At 41.0% G+C, this 25214-nt stretch overlaps 1 protein-coding gene across 1 annotated transcript in view; it reads right to left on the bottom strand.

Moving 5' to 3' along the window:
* LOC110528197 (retinoic acid receptor gamma-A) overlaps positions 1-22660 on the bottom strand; it is a 74433-nt gene extending 51773 nt beyond the window's left edge. Inside the window, exons 1-2 of the mRNA XM_036983744.1 lie at positions 22419-22660; positions 5558-5810 (exon numbers count right to left, since the gene is read on the bottom strand). Of these exons, the coding sequence (XP_036839639.1) occupies positions 5558-5726 (169 nt within the window). The 5' untranslated portion in view covers positions 5727-5810; positions 22419-22660. The remainder of the gene's footprint in view (positions 1-5557; positions 5811-22418) is intronic.
* Positions 22661-25214: the final 2554 nt, after the last annotated feature.

Raw genomic sequence — 25214 nt, 5'->3', positions numbered from 1 at the left:
CTTTAGAAGCTTCTGATAGGCTAATTGACATCATTTGAGTCAATTGGAGTACCTGTGGATGTATTTCAAGGCCTACCTTCAAACTCAGTGCCTCTTTGCTTGACATCATGGGACAATCAAAATAAATCAGCCAAGACCTCAGAAAAACGCCTGAAGGTACCACGCTCATCTGTACAAACAATAGTACGCAAGTATAAACACCATGGGTCCACGCAGCCGTCATACTGCTCAGGAAGGAGATGCGTTCTGTCTGTTCTGAGATGAATGTACTTTGGTGCGAAAAGTGCAAATCAATCCCAGAACAACAGCAAAGGACCTTGTGAAGATTCTGAAGGAAACAGGTACAGAAGTATCTATATTCACAGTTAAACGAGTCCTATATCGACATTACCTGAAAGGCCGCTCAGCAAGGAAGAAGCCACTCCTCCAAAACCGCCATAAAAAAGCCAGACTATGGTTTGCAACTGCACATGGGGACAAAGATCGTACTTTTTGGAGAAATGTCCTCTGGTCTGATGAAACAAAAAAAGAACTGTTTGGCCATAATGACCATCATTATTTTTGGAGGGAAAAGGGGGACGCTTGCAAGCCGAAGAACAGCATCCCAATCTCATGATGCCATCTACAAAATAGATGGCATCATGAGGCAGGAAAATTATGTGGATGTATTGAAGCAACATCTCAAGACATCAGTCAGGAAGTTAAAACTTGGTCGCAAATGGGTCTTCCAAATGGACAATGACCCCAAGCATACTTCCAGAATTGTGGCAAAATGGCTTAAGGACAACACAGTCAATGTATTGGAGTGGCCATCACAAAGCCCTGACCTCAATCACATAGAAGATTTGTGGGCAGAACTGAAAAAGCGTATGCGAGCAAGCAGGCCTACAAACCTGACTCTGTTACACCCGCTCTGTCAGGAGGAATGGGCCAAAATTCACCCAACTTATTGTGGGAAGCTTGTGGAAGGCTACCCGAAATGTTTAACCCAAGTTAAACAATTTAAAGGCAATGCTACCAAATACTAATTGAGTGTATGTAAACTGCTGACCCACTGGGAAAGTAAAAGCTGAAATAAATAAAATTTTAATTATTAAATTATTCTGATATTTCACATTCTTAAAATAAAGTTGTGATCCTAACTGACCTAAGACAGGGAATTGTTAGTAGGATTAAATGTCAGGAATTGTGAAAAACTGAGTTTAAATGTATTTGGCTAAGGTGTATGTAAACTTCCAACTTCAACTGTATATTTTATAGTAAGAATATAATGGAATTTAACAGAATAAATCACAACACATTTTTCACACACACATATTGTGTCACCGGGAATGTGTGGAACCACTGTCATGTCAAATCTGATACTTAGAGCCCAAGCCCATGCTTTTTTTAAATTAACGTTTAATCTATGTTTAGGGAGCAGGTGTAGGCTCTTACCTTCATCATGATACAGATAGAAAATAATAGCAATCCTGTTTTCAAAAGTATGTGATTCTTATTCATATTTCACAACCTCTGTTGGCTTTTGGAGTTGCCTTTAGGCTACATTATTGTGTGCTAAATGTTTCTGATCAGTGATTGATGAGCAAATTAATACAGTATATGAGCTATATCACCTCCACTTATTTGCCCAGCCAGAAACCAAGTAACCAAATAGCCTATACAGACAGAAATTCTGTGAAACAAAATCACAAAAAAATATTGCAGTTCAGTAACCAAAGTTGACTGTGGTATTTTGGATGCAGTAATTGCAGAATAATTGCAGTGTACTGCACTGTAACTGCAGTTACACTGAAAAATTACTGCATTGAAACAAACTGTGTTATTTTGTACGCAGTATTTCAATCAAATGTATTTATAAAGCCCTTCTTACATCAGCTGGTGTCACAAAGTGCTGTACAGAAACCCAGCCTAAAACCCCAAACAGCAAGCAATGCATGTGTAGAAGCATGGTTAGAGTGCAGCATACTGTGTTATACTGCACTCTAACTACAGTTATATTAGTGTATTACAGTTATACTGCACTCTGACTGCAATCTTTTTTCATAACCTCAACTTAGCTAATGCTTTCCCAGCCTAATTGTAGCCTAACCAATATCCAAATGAAGATGCAAGGGATAAAATGTTTTGATATTTATTGATTCATCAAGACGAGTCCCCACACCTGTCTCAAAGCAGCGCGATGGTGCTGTCCCAATCAAAACGGCGCTGTCCCAATCAAAACGGTGCTGTCCCAATCAAAACGGTGCTGTCCCAATCAAAACGGTGCTGTCCCAATCAAAACGGTGCTGTCCCAATCAAAACGGTGCTGTCTCAATCAAAACGGTGCTGTCCCAATCAAAACGGTGCTGTCCCAATCAAAACGGTGCTGTCCCAATCAAAACGGTGCTGTCCCAATCAAAACGGTGCTGTCCCAATCAAAATGGTGACAAGCCGCCTCAACATTATGGCTGCGTTTCATATTAAGCAGTATTCAGCACTTTACTGAAATTATTATTTTAGTTATTAGAAATTTAGCAGGATGAAATCTATTAAATTCCCATTTTCAAGTGTCCAAATAAAGAAAAAAAATCACAACAAACACTTAGTAAATAGAATAAAATAGCAGCTACTGTCTAATAATAATAACAATGAAATAATAATAATAACAAAAACACCATAAAAAAGCTGTAATTGTGGATTTTCCCAAATATTAACCCTAACCTTAACCATTCAGAGTTAATACCTAACCTTAAGAATTCAGAGTAAATGCCTAACCTTAACCATTCAGAATGAATACCTAACCTTAAGAATTCAGAGTAAATGCGTAAACTTAACCATTCAGAGTTAATACCTAACCTTAAGAATTCAGAGTAAATGCGTAAACTTAACCATTCAGAGTTAATACCTAACCTTAAGAATTCAGAGTAAATGCCTAACCTTAACCATTCAGAATGATTACCTAACCTTAAGAATTCAGAGTAAATGCGTAAACTTAACCATTCAGAGTTAATACCTAACCTTAAGAATTCAGCGTAAATGCGTAAACTTAACCATTCAGAGTTAATACCTAACCTTAAGAATTCAGCGTAAATGCGTAAACTTAACCTTGAAACTATACATAGAAGTAACCAAACACATATGGAACAACTTAGAAATTTGACATTTGAGAAACATGGATGAACTTCTAATTCTGATAGGAGGCTGGGAGAGCTTGTTGCTACCCTTAGAATTTGTAATGGCTGCTGTTGTCGAAAGGAGTAGTGTGAGTCTTGTAAAGTTAGGTGTTCCTTAATACCAGTATATAAGCTACAGGGAAATTTAAGTTGATACATTAAATCATTTGGTACCAATGCAGTTGTCTTTTGTTTGGGAGTGACAGCCAATTTACTGTTTCAGACATTATGCAATTGTGTGTCTTATAATGGCATCCAAGAATGAATGTGAAAGATTGTTATAAATTACATATACTTCATAAGGAAGGTCTTTGTTGTGTTTTGATAGATTATGTCACTGTAGTCTAGGATAGGATCCCAGCAGTTGGGTTATTAAGGTCTTTACAATGGATACAGTAAAAAAAATCTTACATCATCTGCATAGTAATCAAAGCTTATAGTTAATTGTTTTTCTAATATAATCAATATGCTTTCCAAAAGATAATTCAGAATGTATCTTCAAACCCAGATATTTCAAACAATCAACACTTTCAAACACCTGCATGAATTTTGAAATAGTCAGCTGTGAAGTATGACTTTGTTGGATTTAATACCAAATTATTTGGTAGAAACAATTTTTGTAAAGTGTTAAAATTATCTTGCTTATATATATATATATATATAGTTGCTTATATCAGAAAAGAAGGTGGGCCAATACTGAGCCTTGAGGTACACCTCTACTGAGTTCCAGGTTGTGATTTTTAACTAGGCTAGTCAGTTAAGAACAAATTCTTATTTTCAATGACAGCCTAGGAACAACTGCCTTGTTCAGGGGCAGAACGACAGATTTTTACATTGTCAGCTCGCGGATTTGATCTTGCAACCTTTTGGTTACTAGTCCAACGCTCTAACCACTACCTGCCGCCCTTCTGTTAGTGAAACCAATGTTTTTAAGATTTCCTAGTAAGATAAAAGGATCAACTAAATCAAACGCTTTGATGAATCAATAAAATGATTACTAGGTTGTTTGGTGGAAATAAAGGTTTTGGCTTTGATACCGAAACTTTCAGATATAAAGAAAAGATGGAAAAAAGTTGGCGGTATGACAAAGTTGGCGGGAAAACATCTTGGTATGAAATGGCTATATCCTTTTGGATGTATGTTTATGCTCAATGGCCTGATCATTGTAAGCATTAATGTAGTACTGTTCAATAGTTATATTGTATAGTTAGGTAGTTTTCCTGACCCTCCAACCTCACCAAGAAATACTGGGTACAATTATGAAATGTAATTAACTTAACTCAATAGTTTCAAGTTCTACTAGTTGGTATTTAAGTACTGTCAACAATGATGCGTGGTGAACTAACTCAAATGTTAATCAGGACAGAATACCCAAACTTTTAAGATTTAAACTCAGCTTTAAACTCAGCTTTAAACAGTTCAAGGCATTTGGTTTTCTCAAACCATTTGAGTTAAAGGGACCATTGCAACTTACTCTAAAACGTAGTCCTTAACTTTGTCCAGTAAAACGTTGTAGTAGTGTTACATTTTTCTTTGTTCTCTCCAGCAGTGCCTCAGCATCCATGTGCCATTGATCTGAGTTCCTCTCCAAGCCTCAATCCTGCAGTATTGATGCCTATGTGTTTCATGTGGTTAGAGTCAGAGCCAGGGCACTTATAACAGAGCAGGCAGTGACATATTTCTACTGCTAATACTCACACAGCTCTATGTCTCTAAATGTCTGCTGGACAAAACAGGGGCAAGGAAATGACTGTATATTGGGACTGCTGGATGTGTGTGTGTCAGACTCTCTCTCATGTTTTAATTTGATTCACCTCTGTGTGCAGTGCCATGTTATAAAGGGGCCGTTGTTCTGCCTTCTGGTACTCCAGACCAGAGAGAGGCCAGGCTGGCCCCGGGCCTGTACCCTGCCAACCCACCGCCCGCCCGCACCCCGCCACCCGCCTGCTTTACCACATGGAACCCTGCTTTCCTGGAAGGGCCACTTTTCTACACTTATAGTTACACTCCCACTCTTTCTCTCTGGCTTTACTGTTTTTCTCTCTCTACTTGTCCTTCTATTTCTTTAGGGTAGGGTAATGATCACAGAGTAATGCCACATGCTGAACCCAAACAAAGAATTCTCTGTCTATGTCCGTTTTTGTATCTTTCTTTTGGCATCCCTCTTCTATATTTCTTTCACAAAGAAAAGTGAAGGGAGGGGAATTTGCTTTTTACACTTTTTAATGCCTATGGTACACTCCTAAACCCATCCCAACCCAAGATTAAGAGTTGTAACTGAGTAACATATCACAAAGGGGTGTTTTTTTGAGTATGTTAATGTGGTGTGTGTATACATTATGTCTTGAAGATGGAGAGATGAAAAGTAGAATTGAAAATGAAACATGAGTAACAGTACTTACACAATGCAGCCATTTCTTTCGGAAGGTCTGCCCCAAAACGTCCAAAGAGGCTGCTATTGGCCAGAAGGTCGAAAGGTGAGTGGCTCCTCATGGAGTTGAAGGCGAAGGGGTAAACGGCAGGTGAAAAGCCAGTCATGTGACTCACCTGCCGTTCCCTGTTGGTTGCCATGGCCTTGAGAGGATAATTTAGGTCCAGGATAGTTCCGGTCCCTTGTCACTCTTAGGCAGTCTTACTGGAGCTGGTCCTGGGGGCCTGGAGAGGAAAGGGATAAGGAGGGGTGATGAGATGAGGTGGGACCCACAGACGAGACACCAAGCCTGTGCAACACTACCTCAGGTCCAGGGTCTCTGGAGGGAGAGATGAGAATAGGAGGTTAGTTTCAATGCCTGTCTGTTAATCGCACACAGTTTTAAGTAGTCTACACAGCCACCTACAGACGTAGGATCTTAATTTGATCACTATTTTGTTGCTGGGAATTTTCCTGCACTGCAGGAAACGCAAACTTGTAGTTTATTTGAGCTATTAAAAGACTTCTAAAGTTTTTTATTGCCACTTTGCAATTTCAGACTTGATTTGCCCTAAAAAAAAAAATATCAACCCCTTCAAAAAAATTCCCATTAATTATAATCCACATAATAATTTACATTTCCTGTTGCTGCAGGATTATTTTCCTGCTGTAGCAAACTGGCCCAATTTAAGATCTTAAGGGGCAACAGGTTAAGAGCGTTAGGCCAGTAACCGAAAGGGCCAGTAACCTAAATTGAATCCCCAAGTCGACTAGGTGAAAGATCTGTCGATGTGCCCTTGAGCAAGGCACCTAAACCCTAATTGCTGCTGTAAATCACTCTGGAAAGGAGTTTCTGCTAAATTACAAACATTTTAAACGTACAAATACCGGTCAAAAGTTTTAGAACACAAACTCATTTAAGGGTTTTTCTTTATTTGTATTCTCTACATTGTAGAATAATAGGGAAGACATCAAAACTATGAAATAACACATATGGAATAATTTAGTAACCAAAAAAGTGTTCAACAAAACAAAATATATTTGATATTAGAGATTCTTCAAATAGCCACCCTTTGCCTTGATGACAGCTTTAAACACTCCATTTTCTCAACCAGCTTCATGAGGTAGTCACCAGGAATGCATTTAAATTAACAGGTGTGCATTGTTAAAAGTTAATTTGTGGAATTTCTTTCCTTCTTAATGTGTTTGAGCCAATCAGTTGTGTTGTGACAAGGTTAGGTGGGTATACAGAAGATAGCCCTATTTAGTAAAAGACCAAGTCCATATTATCTCACTAACAGCTCAAATAAGCAAAGAGAAATGACAGTCCATCATTACTTTAAGACATGAAGGTCAGTCAAAATTTCAAGAACTGTAAAAGTTTCTTCAAGTGCATTCGCAAAAACCATCAAGCGCTATGATGAAACTGGCTCTCAAGAGGACCGCCACAGGAATGGAAGACCCAGAGTTACCTGCTGCAGAGAATAAGTTAATTAGAGTTACCAACCTCAGAAATTGCAGAACAAATAAATGCTTCACAGAGTTCAAGTAACAGACACATCTCAACATCAACTGTTCAGAGGAGACTGTGTGAATAAGGCCTTCATGGTCAAATTGCTGCAAATAAACCACTACTAAATGACACCAATAATAAGAAGCGACTTGCTTGGGCCAAGAAACATGAGCAATGGACATTAGACCAGTGGAAATCTGTCCTTTGGTCTGCAGTCCAAATTTGAGATTTTTAGTTCCAACCGCTGTGTCTTTGTGACACGTGGTGTGGGTGAACGGATGATCTCCGCATGTGTATTTCCCACTGCAAATCATGGAGGAGGAGGTGTGATGGTGTGGGGGTGCTTTGCTAGTGACACTGTCTGTGATTTATTTAGAATTCAAGGCACATTTAACCAGCATGGCTTCCACAGCATTCTGCAGCGATACGCTATCCCATCTGGTTTGGGCTTAGTGGGACTATAATTTGTTTTTCAACAGGACAATGACCAAACACACCTCTAGGCTGTGTAATGGCTATTTGACCAAGATGAAGAGTGATGGAGTGCTGCATCAGATGACCTAGCCTCCACAATCCCACAATCCCCTGACCTCAATTGAGATGGTTTGGGATGAGTCAGACCGCAGAGTGAAGGAAAAGCAGCCAACTAGTGCTCAGCATATGTGGGAACTCCTTCAAGACTGTTGGAAAAGCATTCCAAGTGAAGCTGGTTGAGAGAATGCCAAGAGTGTGCAAAGCTGTCATCAAGGCAAAGGGTGGCTACATTAAAGAATCTCAGACATAAAATATATATTTTTTTAACACATTTTTGGTTACTACATGATTCCATATGTGTTATTTCCTAGTTTTGATGTCTTCACTATTATTCTACAAAGTATAAAATAGTAAAAATAAAGAAAAACCCTTGAATGAGTAGGTGTATTAAAACTTTGACCGGTAGTACACGTTTGTATACTGCATGGAGTGTCACAATCAAAATGCATCAATGCAAATATGATCAAATGAAAAGTCTGTTACAAACATAGAGGGATGGCATCGTTCATGGAGAAACTAACTGACACAAAAGATCTTTTGAAAGTTAAAGGAGAAGAAAAAGAGGAGGAATGAAGGAAAAAGGGGAAAGAATATAGATTGGTAAGGTTATGATGAAGACAGTGGTGGCCAGAGAATGAGTACAAAAGAGGCAGTTCCAGGGAAATTTTTTATTTTTATTTCACCTTTATTTAACCAGGTAGGCTAGTTGAGAACAAGTTCTCATTTGCAACTGCGACCTGGCAAAAAAATAAGTACAAACTAGGTCTGAGAGGATGAGACAGAGAAGAGAGAAGTCTAATTTCTGTATTTTTTTGAAAGTGCAAAATAGTGCAATGCCATAAATCAGCCCACTTCACCATGAAGAGTCTCTGTGTTCTCTCTGCCAGCCTGAAACTATGGCCCCTCTGCCCAGGGAACTGTGCTCAACACATGGGCACACTTAACGCATTACAACATGCATGCTTTCCCCCCTCTTCTAAGGCAAATCTTCATGAGACTCCAAGGCACGTGATTCTGTAAAGTCTGGATATTTCCATGTTGAGGTCATGTGGTCAGGAAAAAACTGTTGGTTTTGATTGACAAAGATGCCTTAAACATGTGCTGTCTTGCCTCTTCTAAATAATTTCATAAATCTATCATTCCCTCTCCCGACCTCTCTCCCTCTCCCTATCTCTCTCTCTGCCCCCCCCCCCCTCTCTCTCTCTCTCTCTCTCTCTCACTCTCTCTCTCTCTCTCTCTCTCTCTCTCTTTTTCTTGTTCTGTCCCACCCCCCACAGAGTGATGTGATAAGTGGGGTCACATTCTCTCTGGTGGAGCTGTGGTAAACACACAGGAGCCAAAGAATGTTTTTGGGGGCCTGATGCAACTTATGAATCAGAGATAGGGGAGATGGAGGGAGAGAGAAAGAGGAGGAGCTGGAGAGGGAGAGAGGGAGGGAGAGAGGGGGGGTGAGAAGGAGAGGGAGAAAGAGGGATGAGAGAGAAAGAGAGGGAAGGGTGAGGAACTTACAGTACCCTCTCAAACCAGGGAAAATAAATTCCATGTATTAACGTGTACAGTGGAAAACACACACTCACGTACACTCGCTCTGCAGTGACCTGTTCCACACACTGGGGGGCACCGCAGGGGCAGTAGCATGGCATACCGTGCAAGCAAGCGCACACACTCATACACAAAAAGACCATAACACAACAAACACAGAAAACGCACACATGACCACAAACACATACTCCTAATCCTTCTCTTCTTCCCTCCCCCTCTCTGTCTGTCTTTCTCTCAGCCTCTCTCCCTCGTTCACAGAGCTAGTTAATTACAGCCTACTGCAGTGGGCTGCCTCAGACCACCGCTAATTTAAAGTTCCATTCCAGTAAACTGTTCCACATGTGGGGCCAGGCTGGCTGGCCAACCCAGCCACGTTACAGGAAGGATACACACACATGCACACACACAGTCACACACAGACACACAGCTTTATATTTGTGAAATTTCTGGACTTTTTGCAGAGTAATTATGTTTGACCATTTGAAATACTATTTTCCCTAAAACCTACCCCTACCCCTAACCTTAACCTTAACCTTAACCTTAACCTTAACCTTAACCTTAGCCTTAACCTTAACCGTAACCTTAACCTTAACCTCAAAACCCTAAACCTAACCCTTAAGCTTAAAATTGCATTTAAACGAATTCAGGACATGAAAAAAGTCCTGATTTTACAAAAAAGTTATTGTTTTCCTGATAAGGTAAAACATTTTTAAAAAGCACGCAGACACACACACACACACACACACACACACACACACACACACACACACACACACACACACACACACACACACACACACACACACACACACACACACACACAAGTTCATATATCATATCATACCAATGCCTTGTACATAATACGTAGAGCCCTGAGTTTTACTTAGTCAGCTCACAACCACCTACACCATGCAGGTATTCTTACCCTTCAACCCAATACATTCAATCCACTAAATCTAACCAGTGGATACTCTACACCCCCTATCCATACCCGGACCCATCTATCGTTACCACAGCTGTCAAAGATACCTTCTCTCTCTTCCATCTCTTCTTCCTGTTTCTATGCCCCCCTTCTCCAACCACCTCTTCCTCCATCTCTAAACCTCCCTCTCTCAACCATTACCAATCAGTCCACGCACTACACCCCCTCCCTTTCTACATCGCTCATCTGCCAGGGTTTTAATCTGGTTCTCATTGTTCTCTTTGTTCCATCAGGTCTGTCATTAGGCCTAGCTCTGACCCGGCGGTTTACGGGATGCTATGGTTTTCTTCTTTTGTTTGCTTTTGTCTTGTTGTGTTCTGCTCTGAATAACCAACCCCGTAACTCATTATTCAGCAATCACACACAAACGAAAGCATGAACTCTGTTTTTCAAGCCATAATTCTTCTTATTGAAATGTTGGGTCTTCAGGGGTTTCGATTCTCTGTAAGAGCCAATGTGGTCTCTGTCCTACAAATGTTTTTACTGAGAGGGAAAAAGGAATTTAGACTCCATAGACAAGAATCTCTTATATGTCAGAAGTATGATAGGATGGTATGAACGTGAACAGACTGATGTCCAAATGAAGGTAAGTGGTGCAACGACCACATCCCTTCAGACACACATACATACTCCTGCACACACACACATACATGGATCCTAAGCATCCTTATGGGGAAGTGTTTGGTGGGAACCAGGGTCAGTCTGAGGCTTCAGTATGGAGGAGAGATAAAGTTCATACGGGACGTGTCGAACCACTTCCCATAGGCTTAGTCACACAATTCACACAATAAGAACCACGTTTCTCTCTAGTACAATGAAAGAAAGAGAAAAAGAAGGAAAGAAAGAAAGAAAAGCAGGGAAGCAAAAAAAGTGAAAAGTGAAAGAAGATGGAAAAGAGAAGGAAAGAGAAAAAGAAAGAATTTGTTTCAGGCATCTGGAGCCTTTCCTCCATTCGTAGGAGGTGAGTAGTGTTTCATAAATTACTCCCACATTGAGAGCTGGATCAATAAGAAAAAGAGAGGACTGTGATGAAGAAAGAGGGAGGGAGGACAGATGGGGTAGTGGAATAGCAGACATCAAAATAAAGAATCAGTTTTATTTCCTCCAATAAACCCACAGCATAATGCGACTCCAAGCCAGGAAATGTTTATTTTGCTCTAATGAGTCACGCCATCCTGGGCATCCTTTCTCTCCTTCTTCATCTCTCTCTCTCTCTCTCTCTCTCTCTCTCTCTCTCTCTCTTTTCATCCATCTCTATCCCTGCCTCCAGGGGATACACAGTGTACCTGTGCGTCTCAATGCTGCCTTTATGAGACAGGGCTGGGTTGGGTCAGACTGGGCTGTCTGGCCCTGCTGTGTGTGTGTGGAGGGGGTTAAGTTAAGGTGGGCTGTCTCAGTGATCTCATCCCCCACCATCTCCCCAAGTCCCGACCTGATTCAACCTGCCACTGCCTGAGCCACCCCTCTTCACACACACACACACACACACACACACACACACACACACACACACACACACACACACACACACACACACACACACACACACACACACACACACACACACACACACACACACACACACACACACACATGCCAGAGGGGCACCTCTTTCCAAATGGTGAGGAATTTAAAGCAGATATGGTGTGTGTGTGTGTTGCGGGGCATTCCATTCCTTCATCTCTTTTCCACCAAGGACTTTAACTGAGGGGCACACCTCAACACACACAAAACAATCACAAACGTCTTGCCTCATCTCACTGGCTTTCCCGTGAAAATTGTTATTTTTTATAACATTATTTGACTAAGGGTCTATAACTGTAAAACGCACTCATATAATGTTACTTTAATGATTTAATGACTTTAATGGTTTGTTATAGCCTCGACCTGCCACTGTATATATAACCATTGACCATTGGATATGTTTAAAATCCAACTTCTAATTTTCTTTACAAATAAAACAGTCAATATAAGCCCGTTTAAAAAGTGACCCAGAAATAAAAGCATCCTGAAGTGTTTCCAACTGCATCCGCCTCTCTGGGGCTAAGTACTACTGTACTGTGGAAACCGTGTTTTCCAACCGAGCTAAACCCACACAACAGCTTGTTTCTGAGGCGAAGCGTACACTTCACTGGGTGATTTTTAAGTATCCAGCTTTCATGTGGTCAATGCAACATGCTGAGTAATATGGAGGGGTGGTTTAATATGCCTCTAATTACTGACTTAAACATGCACACACGCGCCCGCGCACACACACATACACACACACACCAGGCCATTACTGAGGTGGGATGTGGAGAGCTTTAATCAAACTAGTAAAAACGGAGCTGTGTGACCCCATGGCTAGATGACTTTAGTATCACTTTGATAAGTACACTCTTTATTACTTATTAAATCACTTCTCTGCCTGCCAGACATTTCACCTACTGGCTTCAGGTTTTCACCTCTGTTCCATGTGTACAGTTAAACAAAGTTGAATTCACTTCCATTCAGAGAGAAACTCATGCAGCTCAACTATTCAACATTTTGTCCATAAATGTTCTATAGATCAACACGGTTACGATCTAATACATTTCCCCTACTGGTATTAGAACTGATTTGAATTGAATTTGTGGGACTGTGGGTCAATGATATCATGTCACTGTGTGGGACTGTGGGTCAATGATATCATGTCACCGTGTGGGACTGTGGGTCAATGATATCATGTCACCGTGTGGGACTGTGGGTCAATGATATCATGTCACCGTGTGGGACTGTGGGTCAATGATATCATGTCACCGTGTGGGACTGTGGGTCAATGATATCATGTCACCATGTGGGACTGTGGGTCAATGATATCATGTCACCGTGTGGGACTGTGGGTCAATGATATCATGTCACCGTGTGGGACTGTGGGTCAATGATATCATGTCACCGTGTGGGACTGTGGGTCAATGATATCATGTCACCGTGTGGGACTGTGGGTCAATGATATCATGTCACCGTGTGGGACTGTGGGTCAATGAACTTTGTCGGAGTGGGCGTCCTGATTCTAGTTTGTGAGCTAGGCAGGCTACTGCAGTGGAAGGTCTCCCACTCAGAAGTACGAGATGGGGCGGGGGTAGGTTGACCTCAGGTCTCCCCACTGGAAGCCTGAGGAAGGGGGAGCTGAAGGGGGGGTTGGCCCAGTGAGCCGTACAAGGTAGAAACGCCACTGCAAAAGACAAAAACGTATATAACTGTGTGTGTGTGTGTGTGTCTGTGTGTGTGTGTGTGTGTGTGCGTGCGTGCGTGTGTGTGTCTGTGTGTGTGTGTGTGCGTGCGTGCGTGTGTGTGTGTGCGTGTGTGTCTGTGTGTGTGTGTGTGTGTGTGTGTTTGTGTGTGTGCGTGTGTGTGTGTGTGTGTGTGTGTGTGTGCGTGTGTGCGTGTGTGTCTCTGTGTGTGTGTGTGTTTCCTCTCTATGCAGAACAGAAGTGTTGTCTTTTGTAGCTGAGTTAGCACAGGGTCAAACGGTCCACTTGACTCAGACAGCCTGAAGCAGCAGAGTCTGGCTGGAGCTGGATGAACCAAAACACCTGCTTTTACAACTACTACCACTCTTTGTAATGTATGTGACACCTGGACTCCACCAGAAATATAAATGACTATGTATTATGAGTGAGAATGGGTGGAAAAACATGACTTCAACAGGGATAATTGGCTAGTGAAATATGAAACATAAATTAAGGTGTTCTTGCGAGTATTTAACACAAACCAACCAGGAGGTGGTACGTTCACAACTCACACTCCAAAATACACACTCCGGGAAGTTTCACACACACGGCGAATCGTACAGAGAGCCAGATAAACTCGCACACACACGCGCACGCACGCACGCACGCACGCACACACACACACACACACACACACACACACACACACACACACACACACACACACACACACGGGGTAAATCACCCATGAACAATACACAATTCAATTATAGATTCTCTCTTTCCCAGACAAATAAAAGGCCATAATATAGGAGTTATGACATGCATATATTTGTAATCATAAGGAATCAGAATATAGCTGGTTCTCTAAAACACATGCTACTCTCGGTATCGGAACACCAACATTGTGGTCAAGGTTTGTGAACAATAACTTTAATTTATGAAAGCTATTATGTCGTGAGATTAGCTGTAAAAAAGCAATGCATAAATATGCATAGAAATGTCCTTTATTTGAAATATTTTAATACCATTTACGACCAAGATGGTAAGTAAAAAATGACTCCCTTTTAACAACTTAACTTCTTTGAGGAAAACTAGACTTTTGTACTAACAAATGAAATGTTTTACTTCATGTGAACGTTTTTTTTTAAACATTTTGTTGTGGAAAGTTTTCCCTCATAATCATTCATCATGGTCGTTTAGTTTCTATCTATTTAACCATTCTGTATGAATGCTCAGCACAGCTCCTCTCTCCTCTAGCAACAGTCATCTTACTGCATCTCTCACTGTCAAACGGACAGATGGTAAAGGAGAAACATGGGGTTTTGTTTAGGCAGCAGTAACTGCTTTGCCTATGGAAATTGGAATGTGGTTTAAAAACTAGGCCTATACAGTTTTTCTATACTCTCTTCTATACCTTCCACTGCAAACACGGATTTAGCCAACGTCATATCAAAATAACATAGTAGATTGTAGATTTTGTAATACCACTGTTACTCTTACAATAACTGTCACAACCTTTACAATCCCTTACTAACCATTTCATAAATAATGGTAATTACAGATACACCAACAATATTGTTATCCTCCTAATGGTAACTACAGATACACCAACAATATTGTTATCCTCCTAATGGTAACTATAGATACATCAACATATTGTTACTCTCCTAATGGTAACTATAGATACATCAACATATTGTTACTCTCCTAATGGTAACTATAGATACATCAACATATTGTTACTCTCCTAATGGTAACTATAGATACATCAACATATTGTTACTCTCCTAATGGTAACTACAGATACATCAACAATATTCTTACCCTCCTAATGGTAACTACAGATACATCAACATATTGTTACTCTCCTAATGGTAACTACAGATACATCAACAATATTCTTACCCTCCTAATGGTAACTACAGATACATCAACAATATTCTTACCCTCCTAATGGTAATCATAATAGTGACTGCAGCACTAATGATGGTAATAATAAAGATGTTTAAATCAAACGCACAATGGTGCCGTTATGTGGAGTCCACCCCCTCTGGCTGACTCTGGGGTTGCCAGGTCGCGACTTAGGTCACCCCATGTCACTCCAGGCTAGGGATAGGGGTCAGGGGTCATGCCTAATTGAGGCATTTGGTAAGCACCTTTTAGCTCTGCTCAAGTGGGTTTGTGTCTGTCTACACTAAGGCTTGGCGTTACCACCTCTCTTCACCCTCTCTCTAACGCTCTCTCTCTTCTCACTCTCGAGGTTGAGGGTTGCGTTCCACAACAGAGGGAGGACTAGAGGTGACTTGCTGTGTTTAAAGGACTAGTTGATGTTGATCTGAAGGCAGGCCTGAGACTGTGATTAAAGTAACACACAGACAGAAGACAGCTTCACCGACACACCAGGTGACCAGATGATACAACCTGACCCGATGACAATGACCACCATTCAACAGACTCAAACACAGTGTTAAAGAGCCAAACGGTACATTCTGAGACATACATTTTGAAGTAAATAGCAATGTTTCCACAAAGTGAAGCAGAAACAAAGCATTTTTTAACAGGAAGAAGAACAGACATACTTGGAGTAGAACTGTCATTTGGAAAGAGTTAAATATAGTAGTAGTTGCCCTCAAGAGAGTTGTTCTCAAACAATGCAGCATCTACAGCCGATGGTGAAGATGCAAGGCCCTCCAGCGGGTGGTGAAGATGCCCCAGTACATCCCTGGGACCGTGCTTCCACCCATCCAGGACATCTACTCGAAACGGTGCATGAGAAAGGCCTGCAGCATCATCAAGGACCCCACACACCCCAGCCAAGAGCTGTTCACTCCCTTACCGCCGTGCAGACGGTATCGGAGAATGAGGTCTGATAACAACAAGCTCACAGACTTTTCTATCTACAAGCCATCAGACTGCTCAACACTTAAACTGGACTGACCACCTGTTCTGACTCTAGTACACATGCACTCACTTACGCACACACCCACACAGACATATACACATCCAGACACACACACACACATACATTCATGCTACACATACATCACAACTGCTGCTACCAGACTCTTATTAGGATTGCCAAATGCTGCAAAATTGTAACACTGGCCCCCCAATCCCCTCTTCCCCAAAACACGTGTAAATATTGGACTATAAATTGTGCCTTTCTGTATTGTACTTATGCTAACATGTTTATTCTGTTCTACTGAGCCATTTAGTTTTCCATTGAAATGTCCATTGATATTTATAGGAAAAACACAGAGGTTGACACGAGGAAAAGAGAAGGAGAGACATTTTAATTTTAGAGCAAGTAAAGCTGAACTCTTGCTGTTACCTATTGTTCACGCAACAAAGAAATAAATATGTTATTTAGGTTCAGACGTGTGTGTTTTTTGGGGGGGGGGAGGGGGCAGTTTGAAAGGGGATGGTATGGACAGACAGGTATGGACAGACAGGTAGGAGAGAGAGAGAGAGAGAGAGAGAGAGAGAGAGAGAGGTGTTGAAAAATGCTTTGTGTTGAAAGATGAGTGGTGACAGTGAAGCAGAAAGAAAGAAATAGAGAGAGAAGACCCACAGCATTCTCCGCCTGAGGGCCTGTCATTCTTGAAAAGTGAATGGAACAAAGACGCAAAGATTGCAATGCAGTTAAAGGAGTTAGGCAGTAATAACCATCACACAAACACTGCAGATGCGTCATTTGTGTGTGTGTGAAAAATGTAACATTTGTTAAACGTGTGAGAAAATATTACGTAGACTCATGCGTGTACATTTTTATAAGTGGGTGTATGCTGGGAATATATCTAAAGCGTGTGGCCAGACAAGACCAGAAACGTCAGTCTGTCAGGTCAGGTGAGTTTGGTTATAAAACACAGCGCTGACAGACAAGCTTTCACACACTCGCACACAAACACACACATGCACGCATACACAAGAGAGGGGAATGAGTTTAAACTACAAAAGTATACACATTTATACATAAACAAATGCTATCAAAACAAGTTTTTACAACAGCATAAAATTGTACAAAGAAATTTGGCTATACGACTGTTTCCATTTCCAGACCCCCAGAACAGTTACACATAAGAATGAAATACCTACAGTATATCTAACCAACTTAACTAATCCCCATATGTGAATCAGGGAATGTAGATAACAAAATGAAGATCAGATGGTAGTCATTGGCGTATGGAATTTAGATCTCTAAGACACTCATCTAGAGTCAGTTTATCATTTTCCACCCTGATGGTTAAGGTTAGGGATTAGAGAGGATAAGCTGATCCTAGACCTGTGCTAATGGCTGACCTGGGAGTTCGGTGGGACTGAGAGTATTGTTGCTGAGGGCCATTAGTTGACACTCTCCAGGCATCTTGGGTCTGGGAACATTAGTGTTTGGATCTTTGACTTCAAACTCATACCTCCAGCCACACAACACGCACCAACCACACACATTAACAAGCACCAACCACACACACACACACACACACACACACACACACATACACACACACACACACACACACACACACACACACACACACACACACACACACACAGTTAACTACACTCTTACACTCAATGTTGCTATTCACGGCGACTCACACAAAACATTATACACGTGATTGGCACTTCTCATAAATACCAGGATCACTAACACACAAATACATGAGTACTCTGACACATCACATATGAATAACTTGATGAATAACTTTTAGTAAAACTCCACTGACTTCACTCACACAGAGAAAGATATCCAGTCTGAGTAAGTGACACATAGAGTTCTGGTGGTAGAGAATAAGAGAAAGATATCCAGTCTGAGTAAGTGACACATAGAGTTCTGGTGGTAGAGAATAAGAGAAAGATATCCAGTCTGAGTAAGTGACACAGAGAGTTGTGGAGGTAGAGAATAAGAGAAGGGGGCTCTCCATGTAGTAAATTTAGACACACTCTGACCATGGTGTCTCCCAAGCCACTATATACACACTGCTTTTACTAGAGCTGGCCCTCACTCTGGTGGGACATACAGAATGGTGTGTTGTGTTGTGTTCATCTCTTAGGGAAGTGTGTGTGCTCCCTCCACAAAATACAGCTGACAGATCTTTTTATAGATAACTAAACGTGGGCTTATGAGTGAAGTTTAGTAATTCATTCAGCAATCCTCCTCCTCATCCTCATCACTCCATGCCAAGACAGTTACTGGATGTGCTCACTAATATTCCATCAGACATTAGGAAAATACATCTGGAATAGATTTGTCGGGAGTCCGCTACATTGGCAAGGGGCAGGATAGGCATAGCATAGAGCAATATGCCATAGATCAGCACACCGAGGTCAGCACACTATTATTGATCAGCATTACATCACAGCAAGAAGGAAGACAACAGCTTAACTATAGCTTGGTCCACAGACAATGATGGCAAAAGTTTTAATTTGAACAAATGAAGTAAACAGGGCAACAAACAGTTTACAAGGTTGCAATGTTTATACCGTTCATAACTTAATACTGTACATGTAAAATACAATTGATGCGTACATGTTGCTTTTGCGAAGAATTGTGCACAAGCACACTGTATGACTAAGTCACAAATGTGTGTACGCAGGTGCACACAAACTCCTACACACACGTTCAGACATGTAAGCTGGTGCACACATTCACAGAAGTGCCATGCCCATAAGGGGCACAGGGGCACGAGCCCATGCAGACTTGTCCTCTTTCTTTTCCCCTTTTCTACCTTTTTTCCCCACTCTTGTTTGTGATTTGTCAGATTGCTGAATGAATTACTAAACTTCACTCATAAGTCCACCCCCCCCCCCCCCCCCCCCCCCCCCATTCTCCTTAGTAAGTAGTTCCTTCCAAGGTGCACTGAGGAGCAAAGATATGCTGGGTGGGACGTTAGATACTCTAGTGCATGCAGACAGTATCGTCAGTGGAGGAGGAGAGAGAGTGTCCAGTAACACACACAGCGTTTGATTTGATTTTAGCTGCCGGTTCTGGGCAGGACTCGCAGGAAGTATGTTTGTAAATTCATTTGATCAAGCTATGTAGCCTATTGATTCCTTTTTTATTTATTAAAAAAACAAAAACGTTTTGTTCTTTCTCTGTAATAGCAACTTTATGAAGTTGGCTTTAGCTAGCCAGCTAGATACTATCGGTTCCCAATCTCCCCACCTCATCATAGCTACCAAGCCATTTCAGGCTATCAAGTTAGAGTAGCGAGCTTGTCTAACTATCTTAGCTGGCATGCCTGCCGGCAAGGTTACTAGACTTTTAAAAAGCAAGCAATTACTAATGCACTGAATAAGACTTGCATTCCTTTGAATGATTGAGATACAGAGAAGCATATTGAGTTTCTTACATTTTGTATTTACCACCAGCCAGGAGGATACAGGCAGTTCAAGAGGTATGCATAGATATACAGAAAAATGCTTGGTTTAAATGTAATCTGGTACCTTATGATATGTTATGATATTTATGTATTAATTATGATGTCATGATATGTGCATGTACTGATGATGTGTGTTATGATCCCTTGTACAGTGTTGTAATGTGGATGTAATATCCCAGGCATGTTAGTGCAGTATATTGAGATGTGTGATTTACATCAGTCAGAATGACACTCTCATGTAAATGACAATTGAACAGTTAAAGAGGTATGCTTACATAACCTATGTAGAAAAAAACATATTTTTTTATGTAGAATTAGGAACAATGACTCTTGAAACTACCACCACCTCCTCCTTTCTCATGTACTTCATGCCCCCTCTAAAATAAGGGTGCATAACACCTCTGAACACACACACACACACACACACACACACACACACACACACACACACACACACACACACACACACACACACAAAGCAGTGGGCAAAGCAGAGACCCTAATGTCTGAGTACAGAGTTCACAGAAGTGCCATGCCCATAAGGGGCACAGGGGCACGAGCCCATGCAGACTTGTCCTCTTTCTTTTCCCCTTTTCTACCTTTTTTCCCCACTCTTGTTTGTGATTTGTCAGATTGCTGAATGAATTACTAAACTTCACTCATAAGTCCACCCCCCCCCCCCCCCCCCCCCCATTCTCCTTAGTAAGTAGTTCCTTCCAAGGTGCACTGAGGAGCAAAGATATGCTGGGTGGGACGTTAGATACTCTAGTGCATGCAGACAGTATCGTCAGTGGAGGAGGAGAGAGAGTGTCCAGTAACACACACAGCGTTTGATTTGATTTTAGCTGCCGGTTCTGGGCAGGACTCGCAGGAAGTATGTTTGTAAATTCATTTGATCAAGCTATGTAGCCTATTGATTCCTTTTTTATTCATTAAAAAAACAAAAACGTTTTGTTCTTTCTCTGTAATAGCAACTTTATGAAGTTGGCTTTAGCTAGCCAGCTAGATACTATCGGTTCCCAATCTCCCCACCTCATCATAGCTACCAAGCCATTTCAGGCTATCAAGTTAGAGTAGCGAGCTTGTCTAACTATCTTAGCTGGCATGCCTGCCGGCAAGGTTACTAGACTTTTAAAAAGCAAGCAATTACTAATGCACTGAATAAGACTTGCATTCCTTTGAATGATTGAGATACAGAGAAGCATATTGAGTTTCTTACATTTTGTATTTACCACCAGCCAGGAGGATACAGGCAGTTCAAGAGGTATGCATAGATATACAGAAAAATGCTTGGTTTAAATGTAATCTGGTACCTTATGATATGTTATGATATTTATGTATTAATTATGATGTCATGATATGTGCATGTACTGATGATGTGTGTTATGATCCCTTGTACAGTGTTGTAATGTGGATGTAATATCCCAGGCATGTTAGTGCAGTATATTGAGATGTGTGATTTACATCAGTCAGAATGACACTCTCATGTAAATGACAATTGAACAGTTAAAGAGGTATGCTTACATAACCTATGTAGAAAAAAACATATTTTTTTATATAGAATTAGGAACAATGACTCTTGAAACTACCACCACCTCCTCCTTTCTCATGTACTTCATGCCCCCTCTAAAATAAGGGTGCATAACACCTCTGAACACACACACACACACACACACACACACACACACACACACACACACACACACACACACACACACACAAAGCAGTGGGCAAAGCAGAGACCCTAATGTCTGAGTACAGAGTTTGTATGGTGGCTGGCATTGTCTACTCCTACAGTAGCTACCACATAATAGGTCTGTGCTTCTGTGCTGTGTGTGACCATAACATGGGTGTGGAAATATAATGACATGTAAAGACACATATTACAAAGTAATTGAGAATTGAGAATTGAGAATTGAGAATTGAGAATTGGAATTACACAGACATATATGTGCACATGTATAATGGCATAGGGAGGAAATATACTGACATATAAGTACACATACTATAAAGACATGGAGGTGCATTACACTGACAAACAGTATATGTCCCCATAATATAAAAGTTAGTGCAGGCCGATGTGAGAATATATTGTGTCATGCAACGAATAGAAAACAGTGTTCATGCCAGTATGTCACATTGGGAATTTGAGCATGTTTGAAAATGAAAAGATAGAAGATGTCATACAATCGGCAACACACACAAGAACGCAAAGAACATACAGAAACCTGAACATATCACACGCACTGGCACTCACGCATACAATACTGCACATGCACTCACACACATAATAATGGTCATAACAAGAGCACAAGAAAGAGGCGAACTTCTTTCATTCCTCTCCTTTTTTATGTCTTTCTCACTCACTCGTTTTCCTTCCTCTCTCTCTTTAAATCTCTGTTCTCAATTAAGCTGTCCTCTGGAAACTCAAACTCTCCCCTCATAGCGTCCCAATCCTCCCCAAACACACACAAACACTGTTTCAATTGTCTCCCCGTCCACACACACACACACACACACACACACACACACACACACACACACACACACACACACACACACACACTCTCTTGTCTCAGTCCTGCTCTGACATGTTCTCTTTGTCTTTCCTTCTCTCGCAAATCCACAGAAAGACTCAGAAAGAAAGAAAAAACTGGAAAAAGAGGGATGTTTTCGTCTGTAACGCTCAATCAGAAACCCAAACTCACCGGATCTGGATTGTGTCTGGAGCACAGACAGACGGATGAAGGAAGAGAGTGAAAGGAGAGGTGAACAGAGGAGAAGTGTAGTGGAGTTCAGTTGGTCAGTCAGAAGTCCCTCTCAGAGCGAAGAATAAGCACGGCCTGTTGCATTCCGCCTTCCTCTCGCTTTTTTCTTTTCTCGCTCTCTCCCCCTCTCTCACTTTCTTGCTCAGTCACTCACACACTCTCTCTCTCTTCTTGCTCTCTCTCTCTCCCCCACTGAAATCATTATGCACTTTGATTCACAAACCCTGCCTCTGTCACGTGATCCAACACTTCAAATATACAGCACATTTTTTACAAGCCACATAATGCCTGAAGGGATGGAAAATAGGGTCCAGAAAGCTTAGGTTTCAACTTCTCAGCCCCCCTCTCTTTCCTTCTCCCTCTCTCTCCCTCTTTCTTTGTCTCTCACTCTCTCCCTTCACTCTCCATCCTACACTTTTGGATTGTCAGTTACCTAACTATTCTTGGATAATTCCTTTCCTTGACTGTTCCCATACCTCCCTTTATGCATCTTCATTTAAAAAACAAACAATTGTCCACCCAACTTTGTACAAGTTTATGCACCCGTGTGCGTGCAGGTGAATGTATGTGAAGGTGTGTGTCAGAAATGCCAATTCGTTCATTTTTCTTCTCAGTCCCATCATGTTGTCGTGTTCTATGTTCATAAGTTCAATTTTAATTTAAAGTCACACACACACACACCAGACCAGCTCCAGGAAATTGCATGACTAACGAAGCCATCCGTCAAATGTGACAATTCACAATATGAGTGAGCAGCCTGTGGGCAAAGCAGAGGCCCTATTGTCTGAGTACAGAGTGTGTATGGTGGCTGGCTGGCACTCACACACACACCTCACACATATGCTCTGAAACAGTCATTACCTAGCAGACATACACAAACACACACGCAGCAGAAGGCTGTGCAGCTTTGGGGATATCCATATCAATCCTTGGTTTGCTTCATGTTTACCATGCCTGAACTGTGGGACTGGGGCCAATGATCTGGGAGCCCAAGAGGGGCTTGAGCCATGGAACACTGAACACACTATTGTGACTAAATCTTCCCAATCACAGGGAAATATACTCACTCTGACTCAATGGCCCAGGTAATTTACATAGTGACACCAATAACACCAATCTAATATTAAACCCTTAAAAAAATTGCTCAGTTGTGCACCAGGGCCTCCCACTCCTCTTTCTATTCTGATTAGAGACATTTTGTGCTGTTCTGTGAAGGGAGTAGTACACAGCTTTGTACGAGATCTTCAGTTTCTTGGCAATTTCTTACATGGAATAGCCTTCATTTCTCAGAACAAGAATAGACTGACGAGTTTCAGAAGAAAGTTATTGGTTTCTAGCCATTTGAGCCTGTAATCGAACCCACAAATGCTGATGCTCCAGAACCTCAACTAGTCTAAGACGACCAGTTTTATTGCTTCTTTAATCAGAACAACAGTTTTCAGCTGTGCTAACATAATTGCAAACTGGTTTTCTAATGATCAATTAGCCTTTTAAAATTATAAACTAGGATTAGCTAACACAACGTGCCATTGGAACACAGGTGTGATGGCTGCTGATAATGGGCCTCTGCTATGTAGATATTACATTCAAAATAAGCAGTTTCCAGCTACAATAGTCATTTACAACATTAACAATGTCTACACTGTATTTCTGATCAATTTGATGTTATTTTAATTGTCAAAAAATGAGTTTTCCTTCAAAAACAAGGACATTTCTAAGTGACCCCAAACTTTTGAACAGTAGTATATATAAGTCTGGCTACTTGAATCTAAAAATTAAATAGTGAAGTATTTGTCCTAAATGTCCTAAAAATCTATTTGCTAAGGAATAACCAACAGCTTTTATTTGTAATAACTCCACTATTTTCTTAAAAAGCATCAGTTGGACAAACTCTTAACTCGCACACAGTAAACCAATAAGAAATGTGACTAAACTAAATTTGATAATAAACACTAATCTTATGTCGCTAATAACTTAACCCTATTACTGTAAAGCTAAACTGATACAAGCAGTGAAACTACTGCGTTTGGAGATTTGAAGGATTGTGGTAGTAATGTAATCATATGTCTGTTGGAATGAACCACTGGTTGAGCACTGTCAATTAATGGCTTAGAGGAAAATGGAATTAACGGAATGAACATGAAATAGACAACACAACGGAATGAACGTGAACTAGACAACCCAATGGAATGAACGTGAACTAGACAACACAACGGAATGAACGTGAACTAGACAACACAACGGAATGAACATGAAATAGACAACCCAACAGAATGAACGTGAACTAGACAACCCAACAGAATGAACATGAAATAGACAACCCAACAGAATGAACGTGAACTAGACAACCCAACAGAATGAACATGAAATAGACAACCCAATGGAATGAACATGAAATAGACAACCCAACAGAATGAACGTGAACTAGACAACCCAACAGAATGAACATGAAATAGACAACCCAATGGAATGAACATGAAATAGACAACCCAACAGAATGAACATGAAATAGACAACCCAACAGAATGAACGTGAACTAGACAACCCAACAGAATGAACATGAAATAGACAACCCAATGGAATGAACATGAAATAGACAACCCAACAGAATGAACATGAAATAGACAACCCAACAGAATGAACGTGAACTAGACAACCCAACAGAATGAACATGAAATAGACAACCCAATGGAATGAACATGAAATAGACAACCCAACAGAATGAACATGAAATAG

Source organism: Oncorhynchus mykiss, chromosome 7 (genome assembly GCF_013265735.2).
Source record: "Oncorhynchus mykiss isolate Arlee chromosome 7, USDA_OmykA_1.1, whole genome shotgun sequence".
Taxonomy (NCBI): Eukaryota; Metazoa; Chordata; class Actinopteri; order Salmoniformes; family Salmonidae; genus Oncorhynchus; species Oncorhynchus mykiss.
The sequence above is the reverse complement of the archived record's forward strand: the minus strand, read 5'-3'. Positions and strand labels throughout refer to the sequence as shown.